General features: G+C 43.7%; 1 protein-coding gene across 3 annotated transcripts in view; it reads right to left on the bottom strand.

Moving 5' to 3' along the window:
• Positions 1-27,024, bottom strand: part of SUFU (SUFU negative regulator of hedgehog signaling) — a 116,989-nt gene that overhangs the window by 56,358 nt on the left and 33,607 nt on the right. For all 3 annotated transcript variants that reach the window (XM_042961185.1, XM_042961186.1, XM_007080288.2), the window contains exon 3: positions 23,705-23,841. In XM_042961185.1, coding sequence (XP_042817119.1) covers positions 23,705-23,841 — 137 coding nt within the window. The remainder of the gene's footprint in view (positions 1-23,704; positions 23,842-27,024) is intronic.

Below are 27,024 nucleotides of genomic sequence, written 5' to 3'. Positions count from 1 at the left end.
GACTCTGTGAGACCCTGGTGAAGTCTAAGCAATACCCAGACTATTGACCCAAAGAGGCAATAATAAATGTGTGTTCTTTTAAGCCACTAATTTAGTGATAATCTGCTTTATAGCACAAAAAAAGCTAACACATAAAAATACTCATTTTGATTTGTCTTATAATTATATAAAATTTTAAATGGTTCCAAAGTCATAAATCTAAGAACAAGATATATTCAGAGAAGTTGGCTTCCTGTCCTCTCCATCTGTTCCCTCCTTCTCCCATAGATTACCATTTAAAAAATATTATGGTTTACCCTTCCATTTAAAAACATAAAGAAAAACATGTTTTCTTATATAAATGAAACTCACTATAGACACTTTTCTCTGCATTGCTTTTTTTTTTTTCTTTCTCAAGATTGCAACGGCCATAGTTTTATTTTGGTTACACTACCACCACACACTTGATTCCATATCCCTGAATATTCAACAAATATTTAGGCTATATGAAAAACAGAATTCTTTGCTTGATTAATTTTCTGGACATTTTAAATAACTGAGAACATTGCACAGATATTCTTGACGAGGCAGTTCCACTGGTCATCCCCATCGGTGTTACCATTACTGCCATCAAATCTTTTACTGCACAGAATGATAAGGATTCATATTCCCAAATATAACTGGCTAATGTATACTGAAATATCTGAAATAGAGTAGTTGGGTTTATACATTTTAAGAGACATCTTGTTAACTTAGAGTGTATTCTATTTATATGATCAAGATCATAAATCTATAAACCATGCTGTATGAATTACATGAAAGACTGCAAATTCCCTATGGTAAACTGATTGCATTAATGGCCCCAATTAATACCATCTCTGAGGGTATTAATTTTGTAACTTTGTAGTCCCCTCCCTCCCTGACCCTAAGCTTGACCATGGGACTTACTCTGGCCAATGGGATAGTCAAACAGAGGCTTGACTAAACATGCACACATTTCCACTTCCTCTCATGGCCCCACCGCTGTCATAAGAAGATCCTTGTGCTAGTTATTACAAACACTGCTTCAGCTAATAGCCATTTGTGAGTATCTTTTCATGTTTTTGCTCATGTCTTTGGGATTCCTAGAAGTGGAAGTGCTGCATCAAGGGGTAAATAGATGTGTTTTGCTGGATATTGATATGTTCTCTTCCACAGGGAGAGCACCATTTTGCATCCCACCATGAACACATGGAAGTCCCTGTTTCCTCACAGCTTGACAACAGGATATGCTCTCAAACTTGGAATCTACCAATCTGACAAGTGAGAAGTGGTATCTGAGGGTAGTTTGACTTGCATTTCTCTTATTTTGAGTGAGATGACATCTTTCTTTTCATGTGTTTATGGGCCATTTGCTTGAAACATCAACATTTAACCCAGAGAGCTTTTTGGTTGGCGTCATCTCTGGCAACTTCAGAAAAGATAAATTAATGAAACACTGACTTCTCTTAGCTCTGTCACTGGCCACCATGGTGTGAGGTGAAAGCATCACTCAGCATTGACTGATTTTATTCTACCAGATCATGGGGGCAAACAGTCACCTTAAATGTATGATATTTACCCTCAGGGAAAAGGCAAAAACAGATCCTCGACTGAAAGGTCTCCATGTAATGGTACTTCCCTTTGCTTTATTCTTGGGTGCATTTTTCTTTGCTGTTTAAGGTTACAACCTTAAACAAGTCATTTAAATTCTCTGCATTTTGGGGCGCCTGGGTGGCTCGGTCGGTTGAGCGTCCGACTTCGGCTCAGGTCATGATCTCGCAGTCTGTGAATTCAAGCCCCGCATCGGGCTCTGTGCTGACAGCTTAGAGCCTGGAGCCTGTTTCAGATTCTGTGTCTCCCTTTGTCTCTGCCCCTCCCCTGTTCATGCTCTGTCTCTCTCTGTCTCAAAAATAAATAAACATTAAAAAAAAAAATTCTCTGCATTTGTTTCTTTATGTATCAAAACATGATCATACTATCTACCTTGCAGGGTAGTTTTTAGAATCAAATAAATGAATTAAAATACATAAAAATTGCCCTATGTGCTGAATGTACTATACAAATTAAGCAAGTGTTATTCATTGGAAATATTCTATCACTGGAAAACACAACCACTGTTTATAAGAAAAAGATTAATCCATCCACTGTGGCAGAGCAGACATCTTCCTCAGGGAGCCAGGACTCTACTTTTTGGCTCAGGAAACTAACCTACTTCCATAGTTTACATCAAGAAACACAGCTACGGTATTTATGGGTGTTCTCAGAGATGACCCAGCTGGATGAGACCTGGAGGGTTGTGGGACAGAAAGCATCAAGGAGGAGGAGGCAGGCTATTTGCAGAAAGCCAGACTGGAGCACAGCAGAAGCGGTCATAAGCACACTGGATTAGAAGAAAAATCAGCAGGTATTAAGTGGCATCTGGGCCCAGTGGTCTGAACTCCCAGATCACCAACCCCATACTTAGCACTTAGAGCCCCTCTACAAAGGCCCTGGCCAGCAGCTGCCCAGACTTTACAGGGGCAACTTCAGAGATGGTCAGTTTACTGCCTCCTGAGGCCTATGCATGTTAGAAAATGGTTCTACATCCAAAAGAATAGTTAACAGCTTCCTAGTTCTCTTCTCTGGGCAACAAAGAAAAAATCCAATTCCTCTTCCATATGGCTAGACCTCAATATTTTTAAAACACCTGTTGTAGGTCATAGCTCACCACTCCCCACACCTCATCCCAAAGTCTTTTCTTCTCCAGACTAAAATGTTTCCAGTTGCCTTACTTATAAAGCCATTTCTCACAGACCACAGTTTAAGAGAGCTTTTGCCAGTCTGAAAGTCACTCTTCTGGAGATATGTTCTGAATTGTCCATGCCCCTTGCAGAATGTGGCATCTAAGGGACTGTTGGGTTGGAGACGGAATATGAAGCAGGCACTTACTTCTGGGCATATGTGTAAAGACCAGACGCCCCACTGTCTGTGTGTCGGCCCACATACTTCCAAAATTCCCTATCAATCAGACACAGGAAGAGGGTTGAAAATAACCAATTTTGGGTGATATGGGTATGGGAAGAGGCAGCAGTAAATTATGCATGATAACATTTTGGTGCTTAGGCCAGACTCCTTGCCAGGACACTTCTTCTTGCCTGGAGGGATGGAATAGGGAGTGACCATGAGGGTGAACTTGGAAGTTTAGCTAGGTTTTCCAAGAGCCATGGAGTCTGCTAGGCCTAAAGGCCCCAGCCTCAAAGAATTTCCTTAACATTGGAGTGAAGCCAGCCTTGGAAGTTACCGAAAACTGGAAGGCTCTCATGACTCATTCTTTGGACTTCAAAGGCTACCCAGTGCTTCCTTAGTGCTGGGTTGCCAACTGGCCATGACTACAGGTTATGGCACAGGGGCAGTTGTGGCCAGGGGCCAATCAGCCTCATGGAATGTCCTTCATGGAGGAGAGCTGGGCATATGTGCCAAACTGCAAAAGTGCAGACCTTGTGACCCAGAAATCCCACTTTAGAAATTTATTCTGAGATAACTGAACATGGTTGCCAAGACGTACATACATGTTCCTTAGAGCATTGTTTAAAGGGAGGAAAACTGGGGTGCCTGGAGGGCTCAGTCAGTTAAGCGTCTGACTTCATCTCAGGGTATGATTTCGTGGTTTGTGAGTTCAAGCACCATGTCAGGCTCTGTGCTGACAGCTCAGAGCCTGGAGCCTGCTTCAGATTCTGTGTCTCCCTCTCTCTCTGCCCCTCCCTCACTTGTGCTCTGTCTCTCTCTCTCTCAAAAAATAAATAACAAACATTTTAAAAAAGGGAGGAAAACTGGAAACTATCTGAGGGTCTGTTTGCACTGGAGGAGTCTGTTATCTTACTATCTGTGGTATCAGGATATAATAAGAAATATATATTTTGGCTTTGGTCCCCGGCTCTTGGCCAGAGCTCTTAACACGTTTGCCATTTCCTAAGTAACAAAGGCGTTAGGAGCATCTTTTGTGCTTGATCTTTGACCCCAATTCATGACACAGAGCTCCTAAATTCCTTGGAATTTCTTGAATGATAGGAGTGTCTTTTGTGGTAATGAGGCAATTCTTATGGGCTCCTAGGTAGCTTCAGGATGGAAGCTAATAACTAAAAAGACCAAGTCATGATTAGAAGCTTGGAACCTTCTGTCTCAACCCCCATACTCTGGGAAGGGGAGAGGGGCTGGAGATTGAGGTAGTAATTGATCATGCCTACATGACGAAGACTCCATAGAGACCCCTGAAGTATGAGGTTCAGAGATGTTCCAGCTTGGTAGTCAGGTGAAGGCACTATGAGGGTGGCACCTTAGACAAGCATGGAAGCTGTGCTCCTTCCCACATACCTTGCCCTAAATAATACACCGCTTCCATCTGGTTGTTCCTGAGTGGTATCTTTTCTTTTATTTCTTGTTGAGATATAAATGGCATATGACATCATGTTAGCTTCAGGTGTATAACATAATGATTCGTATTTGTATATATTGCAAAATGAGCACCACAATAAGTCTTGTTAACATTCATCACCACATGGAAGTCATAAGTTTTTTTCTTGTGATGAGAAATTTTAAGATTTGCTTTAGCAACTTTCAAACATATAATACAGAATTATTAACTATAGCCACTATACCATATATTGCACTCCCATGACTTATTTTATAACAGGAAATTTGTACTTTTTGACCACCTTCACTCATTTAATTTGCTCTCTATATCTATTAGTTTTTTTTGGGGGGGGGGCGGTATTTGGTTTCACATATAAGTGAGATCATATGGTATTTGTCTCTATCTGACTTATTTCACTTAGCATAATGCCCTCAGGGTCCATCCATGTTGTCACAAGTGGCAAGATTTCCTTCTTTTTATGGCTGAATAATATTCCAGTGTATGTATATACAGCATTTTCTTTACTCACTCATCTGTTGATGGACCCTTACATTGCTTCTTTGTCTTGGCTATTGTAAATAATGCTGCAATTGAGTTGTATTCTTTTATAAGAAATCAGTAATCTAGTCAGTAATAAACTATTTTCTGAGTTCTGTGAGCTGTTCTAGCAAATTATTGAACTCAAGGAGGGAGTCATGGGAACTCCGATTTATAGCCATTTGGTCAGAAGTATAGGTGACAACCTGGGGCTTGTGACTGGCACCTACAGTGGGAGCAGTCCTGTGAGACTGAGCCCTAACTTGTGGGATCGGACATTAACTCCACAGAAATAGTGTCAGAAGTGAATTGCATTGTAGAACACCCAGCTGGTATCTACACAGAACTGGAGACTTGTGTGCTGTCAAGTGGGCTGGCTGTGTGGCCAAATCCACACATTTGGTCACATAAGTGAGTAGAGCAGTGGAGGACAACAATGCATTTTCCCTTCACTACCATACAATGGAATGCTGTACAACCATTATGAACACTGCCATTGATCTCTATTCACTCAACTAGAAAGACTTCTATGATGTGACACTGGGTAAAGAAAGCACGCTAACACGTACAGCATTAAGTTAGTAAAACTCTATTTTCTGTGTAGAGACATGTCTAGAAGGATGGTAACCAAATGCTAAGAGTAGCTATCTTAGGGGCTAGAATTTAGATAATTTTTTTTTAATGTTTATTTTTGAGAAAGTGAGAGAGACAGAGCTTGAGTCAAGAAGGTGCAGAGAGAGAAGGAGACACAGAACCTGAAACAGGCTCCAGGCTCTGAGCTGTCAGCACAGAGCCCAATGTGGGGCTCAAACCCACAAACCACGAGATCATGACCTGAACAGAAGTCCGATGGTTAACCAACTAAGCCACCCAGGAGCCCCAGATAATGTTTGGGTTTTTTTTAACATTTACTATTTATCTTTGCGAGAGGAGAGACAGAGAGAGAGAGAGAGGGAGAGAGAGACAAGAGTGCAAGCGGGGGGGGAGAGGGGGGGAGCAGAGAGAAAGGGAGACACAGAATCTAAGGCAGGCCCCCAGGCTCTGAGCTGCCAGCACAGAGCCTAATGCGGCTCAAACCCATGAACCGTGAGATCATGACCTGAGACGAAGTAGGACACTTAACTGACTGAGCCACCCAGGCGCCCCTAGATAATGTTTATTTTTCATTTTCAATTACATGCCTATTTAAATTACTAAGTAATACAGGCTTATCACACAAAATTCAAACAACAGGCCTATGTATAATGTAAAAAAAAAAACAAAACTCTTTTCCCATCAGTCCCATTTCTCATATATAACCACTGTTAACGTTGGCATGCATTCTTCAAGATTTTATTTTAAGCATATACAATCAAATACATCATTTTTAATTTTTTAAAATTTATTTTTAAAATTTACATCCAAGTTAGTTAGCATATAGTGCAACAACGATTTCAGGAGTAGATTCCTTAGTGCCCCTTATCCATTTAGCCCATCCCCCCACCCACAACCCCTCCAGTAATTCGCTGTTTGTTCTCCATATTTAAGAGTCTTTTATGTTTTGTCCCCCTCCCTGTTTTTTATATTATTTTTGCTTCCCTTCCTTTATGTTCATCTGTTTTGTCTCTTAAAGTCCTCATATGAGTGAAGTCATACGATATCTTTCTTTGACTGATGCATTTCACTTAGCATAATACCTTATAGTTCCATCCATGTAGTTGCAAATGGCAAGATTTCATTCTTTTTGATTGCCAAGTAATACTCCATTGTATATATATATACCACATCTTTATTCATTCATCCATCGATGGACACTTGGGCTCTTTCCATACTTTGGGTATTGTGGATAGTGCTGCTATAAACATTGCGGTGCATGTGCCCCTTTGAAACAGCACACCTGTATCCCTTGGATAAATACCCAATAGTGCAATTGCTGGGTTGTAGGGTAGTTCTATTTTTAACTTTCTGAGGAACCTCCATACTGTTTTCCAGAGTGGCTGCACCAGTTTGCCTTCCCACCAGCAGGGCAAAAGAGATCCTCTTTTTCTGCATCCTCGCTAACACCTGTTGTTGCCTGAGTTGTTAATGTTAGCATTTTTTCTTATTTAAAAAAAATAAAGGGGCGCCTGGGTGGCACAGTCAGTTAAGCATCTGACTTCGGCTCAGGTCATGATCTCATTGGGTTTGTGAGTTCGAGCTCCGCATCGGGCTCTGTACTAACAGCTCAGAGCTTGGAGCCTCCTTCAGATTCTGTGCCTCCTCCTCTCTCTGCCCCTCCCATGCTCATGCTCTGTCTCTCTGTATCTCTCAATAATAAATAAACATTTAAAAAATTTTTAAAAATAAAAAATAAATAAAAATAAAAATACACTCCTATCCACTGTTCTGTGACTGGCTTTTTTCAAGTTTTAAACAGTGCTTGGATTTTTTTTAGCATCACTTTTTAAACCGGACAAACAATAAAATTATTTTTGTTTGGGGGAATAAAAGTGCATCAGCCAGGACAGAACATAATGCATGTGTGATGTGAGTGGCCCTGTGAAGAGAGGCGCAGGACAAAGGCTTCCTGTGTTCAGATCACCATGCTGACCAATATGGGTGGAGACCCTGACATGCTCAGTCAGCTCAGGAAATTGATTAGTGTCCTGTTCTGCCTAAATCTTTGAACCCACAGAGGGACTATCAGAGGTAGGTCCGGGGCTCAGGAAGGCCTAGACACTGGGCTGCAGCCTGTCCCAGAGATGCTTCCCCTGCATCAGGGCCCCTAGGTACAACTTCCATAGGCTCAAGCAGGACAAGGAAGAGGAAGAATACCCACCGCCGTCTGGGAGGCCCCCTGCTACACGCCAGCAAACCACCACCTGCTGCTTGGGCTTGCTGCAGTCCCTCTTGAAAAGTACCCAAGGTCCTTTCTCTTTTCCTCCTCTGGTTCTAGTTTCAATTGTTATATTCCTGGAGAAGGGGCTCTGTGAGGGGTCAGAAATGCTGCTGGAACCTCATCAGAACTCTGCAGGGAGGAGCAGGCTGGCTCCTGGCCCCTGAGTCCCGGAGAGAAATCAAACAACAAGTCTGTTGCCACATCTGCCCTGTAAGGCAAAGAAGTCAGGCCTGGCCATGGAGACCCAATGCCAGGGAAGCCAGAGCAGAACTGTGTCTGGCTTAGGGAAGCCATTTATTTCCCACTGAGAGAACTGTGAAGAAACTGAGCAAGAAAGCAGAATCCTTTGCACTGGCAGACCTCTGCATGGTATTCAAAGCTTGTTCCAGTAAACGCGCCAGAAGGCACACCCTGAGGTGGTGACTTGCCGTGTGGTAGTGGCCTGGGGCCGCTTCTCAGGGCTCACTGTCCTGTCCTCTGGGCAGCTCTCTGAAAAATTCACGTGTGGTTATCCTTTTGGTTTTTCTTTTCTGATAATAACACCCATGCTCTGTGCAGAAAATTCTAAAATGACAGGAAGGTCCCAAAAGGAAAATGTCAATGACTCATAACTGTGTCATCCTAAAATGGCCTCTGTGATACATCTTCATGTGTCTCTTCCAATCATCCACGTGAACATGTATATACTGTTAACAAGATTAGGACCGGACTCTATACAGTGTTGTTTGGGTTTTTTTTTTCTTTAAGCCTGTTTCCTTTTTTTCCTGCAATATACTTCTTAAACAACAATGTAAATAATATTAATTGCTTCCATCTATTATTCCAGATATAGTACCAGGAGTATTAAATATATTGGGAAGTAGATATTAATATTACCTCATTCCATAGATAAAATAACCAAGTCTTAGAGATGTGCACTTAAAAAAAAAATGTCTATTCATTTTTGAGAGAGAGATAGCATGAGCAGGGGAGGGGCAGAGAGAGAAGGGGACAGAGGATCCAAAGTGGCTCCGTGCTGACAGCTGCAAACCCGATGTGGGGCTCAAACTCATGAACCTCAAGATCATGACCTAAGTCGAAGTCGGACACTCAATGGACTGAGCCACCCAGGCACCCCTTAGAAATGTGCACTTTTGACCCCAGGTCCCCCAAGTCCCACAAGGTCAAGCTGGCAACTTGCCTCCTGGGCTCCTGCTCCCATCTGCACTATTCTCCAGCCCTCGTCATTGAACATCTCTTCCATCATGAGCCATTTCAGGGTACCAAAGGGCTCACTCACCTCCTGCAGAGGTGCTGGGTCTACTCCTAACTCTCCAGCTGCTGGGCTCTACTTGCCCGAGGCTTGCACCGCCCCCTGCAGGGAGCATCCCTGAAATGCAGGTGCTAGAGACAAAGGAGCCACATTCTGCTTAGAGCCAACAAATTAACACTCCACAGGGGGCCAGAGATCAGAGAACTAGCCTGAGGGTGAATCATCTAGCTTGAAGGCTGTTTCAACCCCCCCCCCCACCGCTCTTTTTAAAAGAGTTTATTTTTAAGTGATCTCTATGCCCAACATGAACCCCCAAAATCAAGAGTCATATGTTCTACTGACTGAGCCAGCCAGGAGCTCCTCAAATAACCCCTTACTATTAAGAAGCTCAAAGCATTTCATGCGGTTCTCCAGGTAAGATACTGATCCATGTAAGCTGAAGGAATTTGCCTCAGATCCTGCAGCAGCTCAGCAGGACATGCCTTCACCCCTCCCCAGCAAACCTCTAGGTACTGTGATCCTTCAATCCTGGGCCCGGGCACAAACCCCAGCTAAGGTAATTCATTTCACAGGGCATCTGGATATATCATAGAGATTTAAAGATGGCCACCCCTCCATGTAGGTAGTTATTCAGAAGTGGAAAACACGAAGTCAGAGGTTGGCAGACTTATTCAGTAAAAGGCCAGATATCAAATATTTTACACTTTGAGGGCCATATAATGTCTGTTATAAACTACTCAACTCTGCTGTTGTAGCACAAAATATGCCATAAGTAGTATGTAATGGGCATGGATGTGTTCCAATTTTATTTACAAAAACAGGTGGGTATCAGGATTTGGCCCGCAGGTTGTACTTTGCCAACCCCTGCTTCTGGAGTTTGAATCTTCCCTAAAAACACCTAGACTTACTATTGGATAGACTAAAATTTACATGCAAACCACCTAAATTTTAGGGCATACGCTCATTTCTGAGGGTTTGGCTCCTCCCACCCTCAGTGGAGTATCTTTCAACTATTAATCTAAAATCTTGGGAAACTGCAGAGAAGTCAAGGATTGTTTAGCCTTATAGTTGGTCGGTATTACTAACAGATGAAAGGGAAAATATTTTACAGATCCATAGCAACCAGAAAAGAGGATAAATCAGGCTGAGGGAAAGAAAACGTCAGGAAAATTAAAAAGAGTATGAGGAAGAAAAATGATATTAATATAACCAGGCAGTTCCATTTGGCTTCAGTTAGCTGACTGGGGCGATGGGCAGCTTATCCAAACCAGGAAACGAGAGACCTTGACAGCTCTCATTGGCAATGATGGAGCGTCTCCTTTCAGAAAACTTTACTTGAGGCAAAGATATTAAGATCACATCCACTTGGGACCTCTAGAAAGAATGCCAGGTAAGCTGCTGCTGAGAGCTAAACTGCTGCCTAGCAACATCTCACACCTGGGGACATGCTCTAAGCTCCTCACTCAATCTTCCTGACTTCCTTCACTCACCTGCAGAGCAGGAGTGAGGAAGCAAAGCCTGATCTGCCTCCTGGATCTGGAAAGAGATCCCTGTGGTATGCGGTTGGGCATAGGTATGCAGAGGCTGCTTACACCCCCAACGGAGAGGAGGGGCCCCTCCCTAGGCTGGAGGGCCTTACAAGAGAGGGGCTGGGGGGCAGGACTATACTAAGTTAAGGTCCCAAGCATTAGCAGGGCAGCACTGAGAGGAATCCCGGGGACTCCAAGTGCTGCAGGGGGCCGTAGCACCTTCTGGGGAAGAGCCACTCCCAAAATCAGGCAGAAAGTCTCCAATATGTCGAATCCAAGCACGTCTTAATTTTTTAAAAAGGGGGAGGATGGTTTCAATCCCCAGACTAGTCATTTCACCTTCCTCTTTCAAATGCTTTCTACTGCCCTTTGAATCAAAGTCAGACTCTTCATGAGACTTTAAGCGCCTGCAAGCTCAAGGTCCAGCACTTCCCCATGCCTGCTAAGCCTCCAGCTCTGCCTGAGCCCTCTCTGCCCCGTCCCCTACTTCCAGCCTCAGGAGCCTTCTTCCAGCTCCTCATATGCCTCCAGCTCTTCCCCTCTTCCGGGGACTACATACTGTGTTCCTTCTGCAAAGAATGCTTCTCACCTTTTGCCTTCATCGTGTCCTTGCTTGACTCTACAATTTAAAATGAGCCCACCATCTTATTCTTTTGAAGCACCTTGATCTTTCCCTTCCATCGACCTTATAGAATCAGATATTTCTGTGCCTGTGTTTTCAGTGTCTCTCTCTAACGCCTAAGGGGAGGGACACTATATGTTCCACACAACTTCCTTGGCATCTGGTACAGTCCTTGGCATGTAGTAGGCCTTAAATAGAAAATACAACTGATGAGGGGCACCTGGGTGGCTCAGTCAGTTAAGCATCCGACTTTGGCTCAGGTCATGATTTCACAGTTTGTGAGTTTGAGCCCCGCGATAGACTCTGTGCTGACAGCTCACAGCCTGCTTTGGATTCTCGGACTCCCTCTCTCTCTGGCCCTCCCCCACTTGTACTCTGTCTCTCTCCCAAAAATAAAGTCGAACATTGAAAAAATAAAAATAAATAAAAAGTATATACAACTGACAAAAAAATAGCTCCTTTCCTTCAAGTCCTCTCTTCTTTAAAATGGATCCGTGGAGGCTCAAGAGACTACAGCATGCAAACCAGTGCTGGTTAGGGTGTTCCTGGAGGCTCGCTCAGCTGCAGGAAATTCTGCAAGGCTCGCCACTTCTCTGAGCCCATATTCCCATCTGAAAAGTGGTGGCAATACTAATATCTTCCTCATCAGGCCACCTACTGAGGAGGTTAAATAAGAGAATGCAAGTGTCTAGGATAGCTTGGTGCGTAATAGCTACTGTTCTATTCACTTACTTTAAATTATAAAAAAGCAAGTGAAAAAAAAGGGGGGGGCCGCAACAGGAAAAGACTGAACTGTAAGAATAACTTTAACCTTAGAAAAGGTAGGAGAAGGCAAACACTCAAGAAAATGCCATAATTCATTGAGATTCTGTATATAAAACCTGACCAGCTGTCAATATCTGGAAAAGTCTCTCTGACTTCAGGCAGCAGGCTGTGTCCCTCACCACTTCCAACTTCAGAGCCAAGAAGCATGATGGATGTGTTCCTGTGCTAACTATAAGCCATATGAGACACTGTATAAGGGCCTATTCCCTTCCCACCCCCAAATGTATGCCATTTAACATGTATTAACGATCTCTCTTACGCCAAAAACCTAAGAAAGGGGACCAATTCTCAAGGACTCAGGAGGCTACTTTGTCGTTATAAAAACAATTTTATATAACAACTATTCTGTTGTTTGTTGAAAACAAAAGCATTTACTACACAATCACAACAGTATTATTCTAATAATATAACCACTCATCTCAACAGCTATTAACATGTAAAATGTTCATTTCACCTAACCCAGCAATCGTGCTTCTAGGAATTCATCCCACAGAAATTCTTAGGCAAGAGTATAAAGACACACATACATGTGTGCTCACTGCAGGTTTGTGGTGGAGAAAAATTGGAAATCACCCAAATGTCCAATAATGGGAGACTAGTTAAATAAAGTACAGTGTAGGGTGCCGGGTGGCTCCATTGGTTGAGCTCTGACTCTTGGTTTCAGCTCAGGTCGTGACCTCAGGGTCGTGGGATAGAGTCCCCATCAGGGCTCTGTACTGACAACTCAGGGTCTGGAACCTGCTTCAGATTCTGTGTCTTCCTCTCTCTGCCCCTCCCCTGCTCATGCTCTGTCTGTCTCTCTCTCTCTCAAAAATAAATAAACATTAAAAAAAATTTTTTTTAAAAAGAAAGAACATACTAACATAGGAAGATGTCCAAAGATAAAGTAAAACAAGCAAGCTGAAAAACACTATGAAAAGTATGGTCCACTTTTATAAAATAATGACTATTCTATATGGATCTATGCATTGAAAAGAAAATTTGGAAACAAGATAACCAACATTTTCTCAGGAGGGAGATGAATTATGAAGGATTTTCACTTTCTGGGTCATAAATCTCTACGTTTCAGTTTTCATAATGAGCAAATATTTCTTTTATAAATGGGAAAAGGAAAGAAAATATTAAAAAAAAAAGAAGTCTCTGTTGGCCTTAGTCTGTCAATACCACAGAGTTCAATCAGCTACCGGCTCTGGTAACTCAGGACGCTCCACTGTGCTGCCCTGTCCCCCTGCTTGGGCCCGAATCACAAATTGAGCAGACCCAGCACATGTCATGAGGTTGTCATTAAACAGCAGCAAGCGAAGGCACTGGAATTTCCACAGTGTCAGTTACAAGGTTGGGGGGCCATGTTTCTCCTAAAACTCAAGTGAAATTGCCTCGGAATCTGTGGTTAAGGCCCACCAATGGCAGAACAGGGAGCAGACAGCCTCTCCAGCAGAATTCTGAAGCGCAGCTTGGAAATCAAGCCCTGCTGAGTTGGGGAATGGTTTCTCTTTAATGAAACCCAGAGGGTGGGGGGCAGGGGAGCAGTCACTGGCAATCTGAGAAGAAGGAATAAGCTGATCATAAAATTAAAAGGGAATGGGAAGTAAGAGAAACTGGCTGCAAAGTGGGAAGGAAAGAAGCTGAAGTGTCTGCTGGTAGTTCCTGATGTATGTACTACAGAACTTACCAAATGATTCATGACGGAGGCTGGATTTGATTCTAAATCTCCTGTAGCAGGTGAAACGACAGCTCCCCTGTCCTCGTGACTAGAACATTCTCTTTCCACTTGACACCTTAGTACTGGCCAAGTGTCCTGATCAATATGCAAGGGTCCTCTGACCCCAGGCCGGGAAAGGGCTCCTTGGGTGGGAGTGCAGATACTGTTTTGCCCACCTGGAGCCATTCCCTTCCTTATTAACAGAACTCCAATTTTCTTCCTCTGCCTTTCCTTGGCTGGCCCCTCAGGGCACCAGGGCCCATCTCAGCCCTAGGAGGTGGATACTAATTTGTAAACCAACACGATTGCACCTTCCTGACATAACCCTAGCCAAGGAGATGTAAGGGGAGATCAATAAGGGCGGTTCTATGCAGTTGTTTGGTCTTTAAAAGAGACACAGGGCAGAAGAGTCTCTTTTACTGCTTATAGACTCTGTCAAATGTGATTCCAAGATGCTAGAGATAATGGTAGCCATCTTTGGACTATGAAGGAACCAGTTTAAAAAGGCAAGCCAAAGTGCTGAGTATGGCAGAGCAGGAAGTCAGAAGGAACTCAGGTCCTAAACAACTTCACTGAACAGAGGACAACCAACCCAGGAACTGCCCCGCTTCTAGATGACTTGTAAGACAAGTGCCATTATTGTTAGGCCATTTTACTCAGGATGTTCTATTACCTGTGGTCAAAACCATCCCAACAGATACAACAAGGCAGAACAAAAGGCACTCGTTCAATCTATGCACTCTCTAATGATTGGACTTCCAAGCATAACTGCACACCAAGATTACTAGGTAACAGATATCCCTGTGGCCCATGAGAGCTGCTGATTTTGCCTACCCAGAACTATACCTAATCTTTTTCTTCCAGGAGTTGCTCTTTGCTTTAGAAGACTTCTTTCCTTCTCCATGTAGTTGGAAGTGAGGAGAGGGGAGAAGCTTAAACATAAATTCTGGTGCTCCATCTCAACCACCTCCAACAACCAGGGTGGTCACATGGCCCAGGCACAACTAATCTGAGTCCTTCCCCAAGACTGATGTAGGAATGTTGGAAGAAAAAAGCCTCCTACCTGCTGGGACTACAAACTGAGAGAACCAGGAACTAACTGGTGGTGTTCAATTTTCCTGGAATGTAGGGAGAGTCAGTCTATAGTACAAGACCAATACGTGAATCAGAGCCTTGAGGACACTGTTTGAACAGATAGATCAAGCCATGCCTGAAATCCTGGACATCCCATTTTCCTGAGCCATAAAGTCTGTTATTGTTTAAGGTAGTTTGAGCTGGGTTTCTGTCATTTCCTTTTTTTTAAATTTTTTTTAATGTTTATTTATTTTTGAGACAGAGACAGAATGCGAGTAGATTAGGGGCAGAGAGAGAGACACACACACACACACACACACACAGAATCCGAAGCAGGCTCCAGGCTCTGAACTGTCAGCACAGAGCCCGACACGGGGCTCGAACTCATGAGCTGTGAGACCATGACCTGAGCCGAAGTCAGACGCTCAACAGACTGAGCCACCCAGGTGCCCCTGTCATTTTCTTACAACTAGAAGCAACCTGACTAAAATAAACACTAACCTGCCCCGCCCCTACGGCTTGAATCCTTCACCTTCTCTGGATATTCTTTCCCAGGCCTCTCTCATTTCTACTTCCTTTTCTCTACAGCTCAACTTCCCACCTCTGAGCAAACCAACCAACCGTCCTTCGGCTAAGTTTCAGGACCATTCTGAGTCATTCTTCAGAGCTGGCTTCAGAGGCAGCCTCACACGGCCCCACAACTGGGTGTGTGCCCTGCCACCCACCACCACACTCCCTAGAGCTCTGTCCCTCTTTCCCTTGCCTATCAAGTGCCCTGATGCTACTTCCAAGGCTGTGGATGCTATTTAGACCTGGAAAAGCAGGTCTAAGCATTCCACTTACTTGATGACGCTGCTCAGCATGTTCTCACATGCAAATGGGTGGAGTGCTCCATATAAAGTCACTGAGTTTAAGGTAGGCAGCACAGGTGAGGCAAAACCATCAAGCAGAATAATATTGTTAGTTACACACGTAGGTATACCTGTGTACACATCAAACCTAAAATATGTGTTCTGTATGACAGCATATGTGTAACCCTTGTAGAGGGTACCCACTCAGGGCCAGAGCAATGCCCACTCACTACAAGGGAGGTTCTCTGCAGCATCAAAAGAAGGCTCTGAGAAATCCTGAAAGGCCTAAACTCAGTCTTACAAAACAGTTACAATAGGGGCAATTATTCACACTAAAAAGATTCGGGGAGCCTGGGTGGCTCATTCAGCGGTTAAGTGTTTGACTCTTGATTTAGGCTCAGGTCATGATCTGATGGGTTCATGAGTTTGGGCCCCACGTGGGGCTCCACCTCGGCGCTAACAGTAGGAAAGCTGCTTGGGATTCTTTCTCTCTCCCTCTCTCTGCCCCTCCCTGGCTCATGCTCGCTTGGGCATGTGCACATGCGTGCTCCCACTCTTTCTCAAAATAAATAGACTTAAAAAACATAAAAATAAAATAAAAGATTCTTCACCTAATAAAAGGAATTACTACAAGGCCCCACTAAACTGCATGGGCTCTATTGCACTTAGAATATGAATTGATCTGTATAAGATTTTACAGGTACTGTCAACGACATAAACCAAGGAGCCAGAGTTAAACTGAATTTGTTTTTTCGTTGTATGTGATGAACACAAGGTAATTTATTTGTACCACTATTACTGATTCTCTTTGTGGCAGAAAGATAATGGCATCAAATATCATCATATCAGCTGAGACAAGCATCTGATTCAGGGACAAGCAAGTCACTTCCTTCCTAACAGGGTTTTGCTGTCAAATGGCATCTTTATTGTCATTGCAAAGAAAGATCAAGGTACCGACCTTCTCCATCCATACAGTTTTTAATAAAAATATTAATAATATTACATATTTATAGTAATTGTAAATTATATATCAATTATAAATTTATATATGTTTATATTATATATAATAAATATATAATAACTACAATATTATTAATATTACAGCTAACACTTATATAGTTCTTACTTATATATCAGGTAGCATTCTAAACGCTTTAGAGGTATTAGCTCATTTCATCCCCTCAATAACTTCATGTGTAGTTACTATTATTACCCCTCCTTTACAGATGAGTAAATGGGTTACACTGCCCAAAGTCAGGAGGTAGTAACTGACAAAGCCAAGAATGAAGGCAGTGGATCAGGGGCCCAGGGCCCATGCTCTTAACTGTCATACTAGGCTGTCCCCTTGATCTGGCAGTCACACACAGGATGGTGAACAGTACTCTTGGTTTAGGAGCAGAGGAGTGGAAACGGGGGCTCCTTAGCTTAGTACCAGGACTAATACATAATACAAGCGCTCAGGACTTGTATTATGCAGTGAAATGGGGGGAAAAAAGGAAAGAAAAGAAAAGAACAAGGGACGGTGATTAAAAGGAGGCTCAAGGTAGGTTTCTGGAGAACTAGCCTGTTTCTTGATTTAGGTGCTGGTTATATGGGTGTGTTCAGTTTGTGAAAAGTCAATTTTCATATATGTGTAATTTTTATATACATTTTTTCATGAATGAAAAGTTAAAGGGTGGAAGGACAGATTTAAGAGGATTTTGGTGATATCATGAATGGTTTCTGTTCGCTCTATTTTTCAAATGTTCCAGAGTGATAGAGTGAGACATGATGGAGCTCACAGGCCATGTGAACCAGTGGATTCATCCACAGTCTCCAATCTCATTGCCCAGCCTGAGACATCCAGTGACCCAGACAGCAGCTGAGCCACAGGAAACACAGCCTCATGGTTAAAAGAACGGCATTAAGAACTAACCTGCCTGCGTTCAAATCCTGCTTTGCATCTCCTAGATGTGTGATCTTTCACATGCTACTTCACTTTTCCATACTGTCTTGCTCTCTGCAACTGTAAAGCTGGTATAACAGTGCCTAACTCATGGGGCTTCACTACATATTCAGTGAGCATCTGTAATCGTGGCTGGCACATGGAACACACAACTAAATGTGAGCTCTTGTCCTTACCATTTAGGCACACAGCCACGGTCTCCTACCTTATATTGGTTACCATGTACTTTTAAAAGTCATTTTCCCATTATTTAAATAATTTATTATTCCCTGCCATGTTCCAAAAAGAATCTCAGCTACACTTGTTTTAGCTATTATTTAAGTTGTATTATCATATTACAGAAAATCTGGAAAACAGAAAATCAAGTATCACACTTTTAGGAGTGTAGTCATCCTGCTGCTGCTGTGCAATGCCTGAAGTGATCTGAAGTCACATTAAAGACACCATGAAAGGGGCCACTGGTCCAGAAGGGACCGTGGAACATACACCAGCCAGAGTACACTCAAGGAACAGCCTCAACTTTTTATTTAAAAATTTCAGTCACATAGAAAAGTTAGGTCAGTACGGTGAATACCCATATACCCTTCACCTAGATTCACCAGGGTCATTAATATTTTGCTACATTTGCTTTCTCTTCTCTCTCCACACGCTATTTTTTTGCCTAATCATTTGAAAATTAAGTTGTAGAATTTGTGTCATTTTACTCATAAGTACTTCAGCTTTTATCTCCTAAGAACAAGCACATTATCCCATATAACCATTATATTATATCACACCCAAGCAATTTCACAGTTGTATGATACTTTTATCTAATATACAGCCTATATTTATACTTTTCCAATGGACCTAAAAATATCCTTTTTTTCCCCAATTCAGGGTGCAATCAAGGATCAAAGTGCATTAAAAAAATTTTTTTAATGTTTATTTTTGAGAGAGAGAGAAAGAGAGACAGAACGAATGGGGGAGGGGCAGAGAGAGAGGGAGGCAGAGGATCTGAAGCAGGCTCCACGCCGACAGCAGACAGTCCAACGCGGGGCTTGAACTCACGAACCATGAGATCATAGCCTGAGCCCAAGTCAGAGATGTTTAACCAACTGAGTTACCCAGGTACACCCCCTGTTTTTAAAAAATTTTTTTTAATGAAAAGTTCATTTAAACTGTTATGTGTCAGGGCACCTGGGTGGCTCAGTCTGTTGAGCATCTGACTTCGGCTCAGGTCATGATCTTGCAGTTTGTGGGTTCGAGCCCCGTGTTGGAACCTGTGTTGACAGCTCGTAACCTTTAGATTCTGTGTCTCCTTCTCTCTGTTCCTCTCCTGCTCACGCTCTGTCTCTATCTCTCAAAAATAAATAAAGATTTAAAAAAAACCAACTGGGGCGGCTGGGTGGCTCAGTCGGTTAAGCGTCCGACTTCGGCTCGGGTCATGATCTCGCGGTCCGTGAGTTCAAGCCCCGCGTTGGGCTCTGTGCTGACAGCTCAGAGCCTGGAGCCTGTTTCAGATTCTGTGTCTCCCTCTCTCTGACCCTCCCCTGTTCATGTTCTGTCTCTCCCTGTCTCAAAAATAAATAAAACGTTAAAAAAATTTTTTTAATAAAAAAAAAATACTGTTATGTGTCCTTTAATCTAGTATAGACCCCGACCCCTGCCCTTGTATTATCTTGCATAGCATTGACATTTTTGAAGGGTCCAGAAAGTTGTCTTGTAAAATATTCCTATCATCCAGATTTGTCTGACTGTTTGCTCATGATTCAACATAGGTGAAACATTTTTGGAAAAGTGCTACACACTTGATATCTTAATGATTATTTTTTAATGTTTATTTATTTTTGAGAGAGAGACAGCACAAGTGGGGGAGGGACAGAGAGAGAAGGCGACAGAGGATCCAAAGTGCGCTCCGTGCTGAGAGCAAAGAGACGAAAACAGGACTCAAACTCACGAACTGCAAGATCATGACTTGAGCCAAAGTCAGGCGCTTAACCAACTGAGTCACCCAGGCACCTCTCCCACCACCGTTGATGTTTTATACTTCACACTGTCACACATAAGAAGGTACATAAATAATAATTTATTTCATTATTAGTATTGCTATGTTCTAGCATTTGGTTAAGGTGATGTCCAACCAAATCTTGTCATTGTAAATGTATTTTTCTCTATAACAAATACGTAAACTGTGGAGGGTTTCTCTGAGTCCCTGAGAATATCTTGCTCCCCAACAATCTTTTTATCCAATGGTTTTAAGCAACTGTTGATGATCTGCCTGAATCAATGATCACATTAGTGGTTCAAAATGGTCACTAGTGATGTTTACTGTGTGAGTGAAATGAACCACTGCAGGTTAAATCTTACTTTTCCACTTACTTGCACTATTACTTCAGAACTATAAAGGAGAACTATTTCAGAAGTTCATCTGCTTGACTTCTCCTGACAGTGATTCATAATACCCATTTTTACCTTTCTCTGATCTCTACCTACCCGAACAGGTACATTAAATGGAAACAACATAAATGCACTGGCTTAAGCAGTGGGCAGGGAATTACCTGTCTATACAAGCAAGACCTAGTCTTTAGAGCCCCCTTTCCTACAGCAGATCAAATTCCCCATCAAGAAAAGTCTATTTTTCCAAAGGCAGGTTTTTTTTTCTAATGTTTATTTTTGAGAGAGAGTGGGGTCTGAGGATCCCAAGCGAGCTCTGCACTGACAGCAGCAAGTCCGATGCAGGGCTCGAACTTGCCAACCGTAAGATCACCACCCAAGCCGAAGTCTGATGTTCAACAGACTGAGCCAACCAGGTGCCCCTCCAAAGACAGTTCTGTATTAGAGTCAGCCTCAGGCATCCCAAGAAGGGAAAGAGGGAGGACACAAAGGGTTCAGGCAATAGACTCTTGGCACAATTTTATTTTATTTTGTTATTATTATTTTTTAAATTTATTTATTTTAAGACAGATAGAGTGAGAGCAGAGAAGGGGCAGACAGAGAGGGAGAGAGAAAAGATCCCAAGCAGGCTCCACACCGTCAGCACAGAGCCCAACATGGGGCTTGATCTCACAAACTGTGAGATCATGACCTGAGCCAAAATCAAGAGTTGGATGCTTAACCGACTGAGCCACCCAGGCACCCCTCCTGGCACAATTTAAAAGATTCTGCAAACCACATTAGGACAGTACCAAATCACATGGTCCACTGCTTCAAGCAGCCTGCTCCCCCTTCCCCTGTGAATGTTACTTCTTCCTGGTCAACCATCCTTTAGACCCCAAACATCATCCCCAGACCAGCTGCATTAGAATCCCTTGGGAAGCTGATTAAGAAACAGATGCCTCAGTCTCATCTCTGATCGATCAACTGAATCACAGCCATTCAGGGGGTCTGGGAATCCGTGTGTGGACAAACTCCCCAGAGGATCTCATGAGCAGCCAGGTTTGGGAACCCTTGCTTAGAAAGGGCCTCCTATAGTCTCCCAAAGGGGACTATCCTATAGGACACACAATGGTAGATAGTAGTTAAGGATCAGTCCCATTATGTGACAGTCACCCCGCCAACAACTGACCTCAGGGGTCTGGAACAAGGACAGATGGTGCAACCTGAAGGATCTATTGCACCTCCAATTTATAACGTACTTAAAGCTGTGGGGGGAAAATCACTCTACTTATTAGAGAAGCTGCCAGATCTATGGTTCTCCAAATTTAGTCTCTACCAGAAGCATCTGGGAACATCACCTCTAAAAGACTGAGTCAGAGGTCTCCTTGGGGCCTACGAATGTGTGTTTGTAACAAGCTCTCTAGGTGCTTCTGATGCAGGGGATCCAAGGACCACACTTTGAGAGACCCTGGCCTAGATGCTGCTCATTTATGGCAACCAAAGAGCAAATGAGTTGGACAAAAAAGTCTTGGGCTTCATCTGAAGGCTACTTACCGAACCCAAGAAACAAAATCTGAGGTCATATGGGAAATGTTTCTCAGCAATGAATTAGCCGCACAGAAACATTCAGATGATAAGAAACCCTTCATAAAAGGTACTAAATTTTGCTCTAAGGTTTCATCCCACTGAAAGACTATAGGCAAGCTGAGCTAAGAGCGGGAGACCAAGGTGCCAGCACAATGTCCCCACTTCAGGTACCATGTTAGCAGTCTGCAGAGGGGCAGTAGGAGCACAGGACCATCCCCTGGAAGCCACTTGAATCATATGAATCAAATTTTTCTGACTGTCAAGGTCCTGCCTGATTCCAGCTTCCCCTTTACACTCTGAGGGAGCAAACTCTTGGCAATTCTCTCTCTCTGTCACACCCTCTACTGTTAATCCAAGCCTTAACCAAGATTAACACATGAGCTTGTAACCCCAGAAATAGAGATGGCTAGGCCACTGGCAGCATGGAGCAAGGACCATGCTAATTATGGGAAATGGGACAGAGAAAGAGCTAGTCAGTTCCATGCTGAGTTGGAATTTGGCTCACTGGGCATCAGAAGAATGGCTGGCAGTCTGCAACAAGGGCTCAGGGTATTAGAATAGTGGCAGGAACCAATCTTCAACAAAGCAGGAAAGAATATCCAGTGGGAAAAAGACAGTCTCTTCGGCAAATGGTCTTGGGAAAACTGGACAGTGACATGCTGCAGAATGAACCTGGACCACTTTCTTACGCCGTATACAAAAATAAATTCAAGATGATGAAAGACCTAAATGTAAGACAGGAAACCATCAAATCCTAGAGGAGAGCAACCTCTTTGACCTTAGCTGCAACAACTTCTTACTAGACATGTCTCCAGAAGCAAGGGAAACAAAGGCAAAAATGAACTACTGGGACCTACCTCATCAAGATAAAAAGCTTCTGCACAGTGAAGGAAACAATAAAACTAAAAGGCAACGACGGAACGGGAGAAGATATTTGCAAATGACATATTGGATAAAGGGTTTGTATCCAAAATCTATAAAAAACTTACCAAACTCAACAACCAAACAACAAAGAATCCAGTGAAGAAATGAGCAAAAGACATGAACAGACACTTTTCTAAAGAAGACATCCAGATGGCTAATAGACACATGAAAAAATGCTCAACATCACCCATCATCAGGGAAATACAAATCAAAACCACAATGAGATGCCACCTCACATCTGTCAGAATGGCTAAAATTAACAACTCAGGAAACAACAGATGTTGGCAAGGATGTGGAAAAAGGGAAACACTTTTGCACTGCTGGTGGGAATGCAAACTGGTGCAGCCACTCTGGAAAACAGTATGGAGGTTCCTCAAAAAATTAAAAATAGAGCTAAACTATGACCCAGCAATTGCACTACTAGGTATTTATCCAAAGGATACAAAAATGCTGTTTAGAAGGGGCACATGCACCCCAGTGTTTATAGCAGCATTATCAACAATAGCCAAATTATGGAAAGAGCCTAAATGTCCATCGACTGACAAATGGATAAAGAAGATATGGTATATATGTTCACAATGGGGTATTACTCAATAATCAGAAGGAATGAAAGCTTGCCATTTGCAATGTGGATAGAACTAGAATGTATTATGCTAAGCAAAATAAGTCCGTCAGAGAAAGATAAGTATAATACGATTTCACTCATATGTGGAATTTTAGAAACAGGACAGATGAACTTAGGGGAAAGGAAGGAAAAATAAGATAAAAACATAGAGGGAAGCAAACCATAAGAGACCCTTAAATACAGAGAACAAACTGAGGTTGCTAGTGGGGTGTTGGGGTGGGGGATGGGCTAAATGAGTGACGGGTGTTAAGGAGGGCACTCGTTGGGATGAGCGCTGGGTATTACATATAAGTGATGAGTCACTAAATTCTACTCCTGAAATCACTATTACACTATATGTTAACTAACTTGAATTTAAATAAAATTAAAAAAAAAAAAAAAAACTGTGGCAGGAACTCCCACTTGCTGCTGGAGGTCAGAGCAGCATACCCTTCTCTTCCCTGACCCAGGTAGCTTCCCACCCAGGAAACTCCAGGCAAAACAAGCCACCTTCATAGCACAAATGGGATATGGAAGTCCCAGGAAAGGTCACTCCACAGCTATCAAAATATACCTATGAGTTCCCCTTTAAAGCCAACCAGGCTTATGGCAAAAGAACCCCCACACCCACCAGCTCGTGGGGCTCTTACCTGACTGGAACACGTATCTGGCCAAGCCCTGCATTAGTTCTGCTGGCCATGTTGGGGGGGCAGACTCTCCTGTTTCTCTCTTCAGACGAAATGTCAATTCAAAGCCAAAACCACTAGGTCCGTCTGTTCCTGTAAATCTGAAAGGAATAAAAAGCAAATGTTTTTAGTTCAACTACCTTAAGAAAACACTGTTTTTAAAGTTCATTAAAGTTCTCCCCTATTTTTGGTGGCCTCGGCATCCAAACCCCTTAATCAGAGGACTCTCCCTCAATAGCCTGTAAGGAGCCACAATACTAGTCTTGCCCTCCGGCCAGCCACAGTACATGGGTATGACCTTGGCCCAGCCAATCAAATTCCCCTGGTGGCACTCTAAATTATGAGTTCCACATTTTGTGGCTCTGGAACATTCCTCTGTGTGATTAAGGCTCCATTACTGAAAATCTTCCTTATTCACACTCCTTATTCCTTTGAACTGTTATTAAGTACCTACTTAGTGAGCTAAGGATACAATCCTACTGTATGCTCTGTGAGGATGAGATCCTTTCTCCACTCTCATCTGTACTCTGTCCCACAAGGGTACATACAATCTTTGACCTGGGCTGGCTGGTCTCCAAACTCAGCAGTTGTGGACACATCCCCAGGCAGATTCCAAATACTGGGAAGGCCTGTATTCTTCCTGAAACCCAGCAAGCCACATGCACTCATCGATCAGCACATGCTCTTCCTGAAAACTGGCACCCTGTGTATACCTGTCAATCACTAGAATACGGGGGAAGTATGGTTTGCTCCCACTTCTCATCCCCAGGTGGCCAAGAATGATGACAGTTACTGCCTCTGTGGCCACACGCATCACAGTGACGATGAGGCAAGGGAAGAATGCCTGCCTCTGACGGCTAGGAAACACTCAGGGGCCCCGAGTCTTCAGGGAAGCCCCTGAAATGGACTTCTGCCAGAGAGGAAAACAATGTAGATGTGATAGCAAGGCCTGGCTGGGGAGTGGCATGCCCCCTTATGTGAGGGAAGAGTCCAGGGAAGAGTTCCTGAGAACTCAGGAGGCTTGCCAGCATGGGAAGGGTTAAAAGTTAAAATATGTTCATGATATAATTTCCAGTAATTACATCTTGTACAAACATGAGCCACAATGATTATACACATGTAAACTCCTCAGCAGACAAATACAAACCATAAACTAAGATGACAGCCAGCACCTCCTTGCTAGACAAGCTACCGGAACAGGCAGTCCGCAGCAAGAATTCTGAAGGGAGGGTGATGATGTCCAACCCTGGAATCCTGCGTGGCACCTTTCCTTCATCATCATCCTCATCAGCCTCAAGAGGCCAGGCCAGGAGACTGGACAAAAAGAGAGTCCAAAGTCTCCGAACCTCAGACACCTTGCTTGTGTGCCTGGGTGAGCTCAGCCGTCCTGCACTTGCTGCACCAGGGAGATCACCTCTGAGAAGCCACATCCTCCAAAGGACTGAAAAGGAATCCGTCCTTAAAGTTGTCATGCTTGTGCCTAATTACATCTAAAGGAGGTGTCCATGGTTTGCAACGTGGGAGACAGAATCCATTTTGAGGGTACACACCTAGAATTTCAGAGACCAGACTAGAAGTTGTTTGGCATGACACAGTATGAGCTATTTTCTTCCCCCGATGAGCTGTCAGGTTTGGGGGCAATTTGATGCAGGGGGGCTGAGGGAATAGCTAAGCAAGCAGAGGCCGGGAAAGCCACCTCCCTGCGGCTGCAAGCGTGAGAGGAGTGTGAAAATCCGAGGTAAGGCAAGACTGACTCAGAGTTAAAACTCCACCAAAGAAGATGGGTCACTAGGCCAAAGGGAAGATTTCAAGAAGCCTCCAATTAGAAGCAGCTTTGTAAAATGTATTAGACCATTATTCCAGGGCTTTCATCTTGGGCCAAGAAAAATACATGATTTCTAACCACAAAAACTTGAGAAACAGACAAAAAGAACATGTTCCTCAGGCTGCGCGATGGGGAGAACTCTCCGATGCAGAGAGAAATCATATGCATCCAAGCAACACCACCTCTCTAAGGAGGCTGTGCACACACACATGCACGTTGGGGTGTGCGTGTGCACACGTGCACATGTCCACCATCTGCCTGCACGAAGGGTGCTTTCTGGGCCAACTCTGTGGTAGGCAGGCCAGCCCTCACTTGGTTGGCTGGGAAGGACAGGCCGGGCCAGATGGTGTCCACCTGCATTTGATTACCACCCACCAGGCTGGCTGGAGGCAACCTCTAAACTCTGAAACATGCGTTTGGAATGGCCCAGCCTCAGGATAAACACACAACCTGGAGCCTGTCAGAAGGTCTCTTTTTCAAAGCAGACTGCCGAGGCAATAGCCAAGTGACAAGGTCATTCAGTCTTTAAAGTCCCCCGGAGAGGCCTGGCTTCGTCTGGACTTCCTCACGTGAGCGCTTCTCCAGCCAAACCGGTTTTGTCTGACCAGAGGACGAAGGCCCTCCTAGGGGGTGGCTGTCTCTCACATCCTCTGAGAAAGAAAAGCATGAGAGGAAACTGGCACACGCTGCAGGAGGAGGGAGTTGGGTCAGAGCAAAGAATGTTTCTAACACAGAAGGCTGCTAAAATACTAGCTGGTGGTAAAGAGGGCCAGTGGAGTTTCTTCCTACGGAGATTTTAAAGGAATACAATACAGACTCTCCCCAGTCTGGTAGGAGGGGGTGAGGGGTTCTAACGGTCTTGTTGCAGAAGGATGGTTGAGACCGTTTTCAGCTGAAGAACTTCAGATCCTGCTCACTGAGGTCCCCAGGGGAGAGGCTGGCTTTGTCCCAGCAGTTTGGTGAGCCTAAGAACGGATGTGGCAGCCTCAAGAGTAACACCAACCTGTGCACAGAGAGAACCTGTGCCTTTAATCCCAGACACAGCTGCCCGGCACTGGAATCTGCCCCAAAAGCCTGCCCCAAGCACCTGGACTAAGAAGGTATCAGTCAGCCTCCAAGAGGCCAGAATGACCACTAACACCAGGCAGAAGATGAACAGGAAACCAGGAGACACTTTCTGGAGGAAACACAGCAGCTGGGGTGGGCAGAAAAGAGCTGACCTAAAAGCTGGCATCTCACGCGCAACACTGTTAGTTAATAGGGAAATTCAAATCAAAACCACAGTGAGGTACCACTTCATATCCTCTAGGATGACTAAAATAAAAGACAAGAACAAGTCTTGACAAGGATGTGGAGAAACTGGAACTCTCACACGCTGCTGGTCAGAATGTAAAATGGCAGAGCTACTTTGTAAGACAGTTTGGCAGGTCCTCCTAAAGTTAAACATAAACTTGCCATA

This window comes from Panthera tigris, chromosome D2, assembly GCF_018350195.1.
Source record: "Panthera tigris isolate Pti1 chromosome D2, P.tigris_Pti1_mat1.1, whole genome shotgun sequence".
Classification (NCBI taxonomy): Eukaryota; Metazoa; Chordata; class Mammalia; order Carnivora; family Felidae; genus Panthera; species Panthera tigris.
This window is presented reverse-complemented; position numbering and strand designations above follow the sequence as displayed.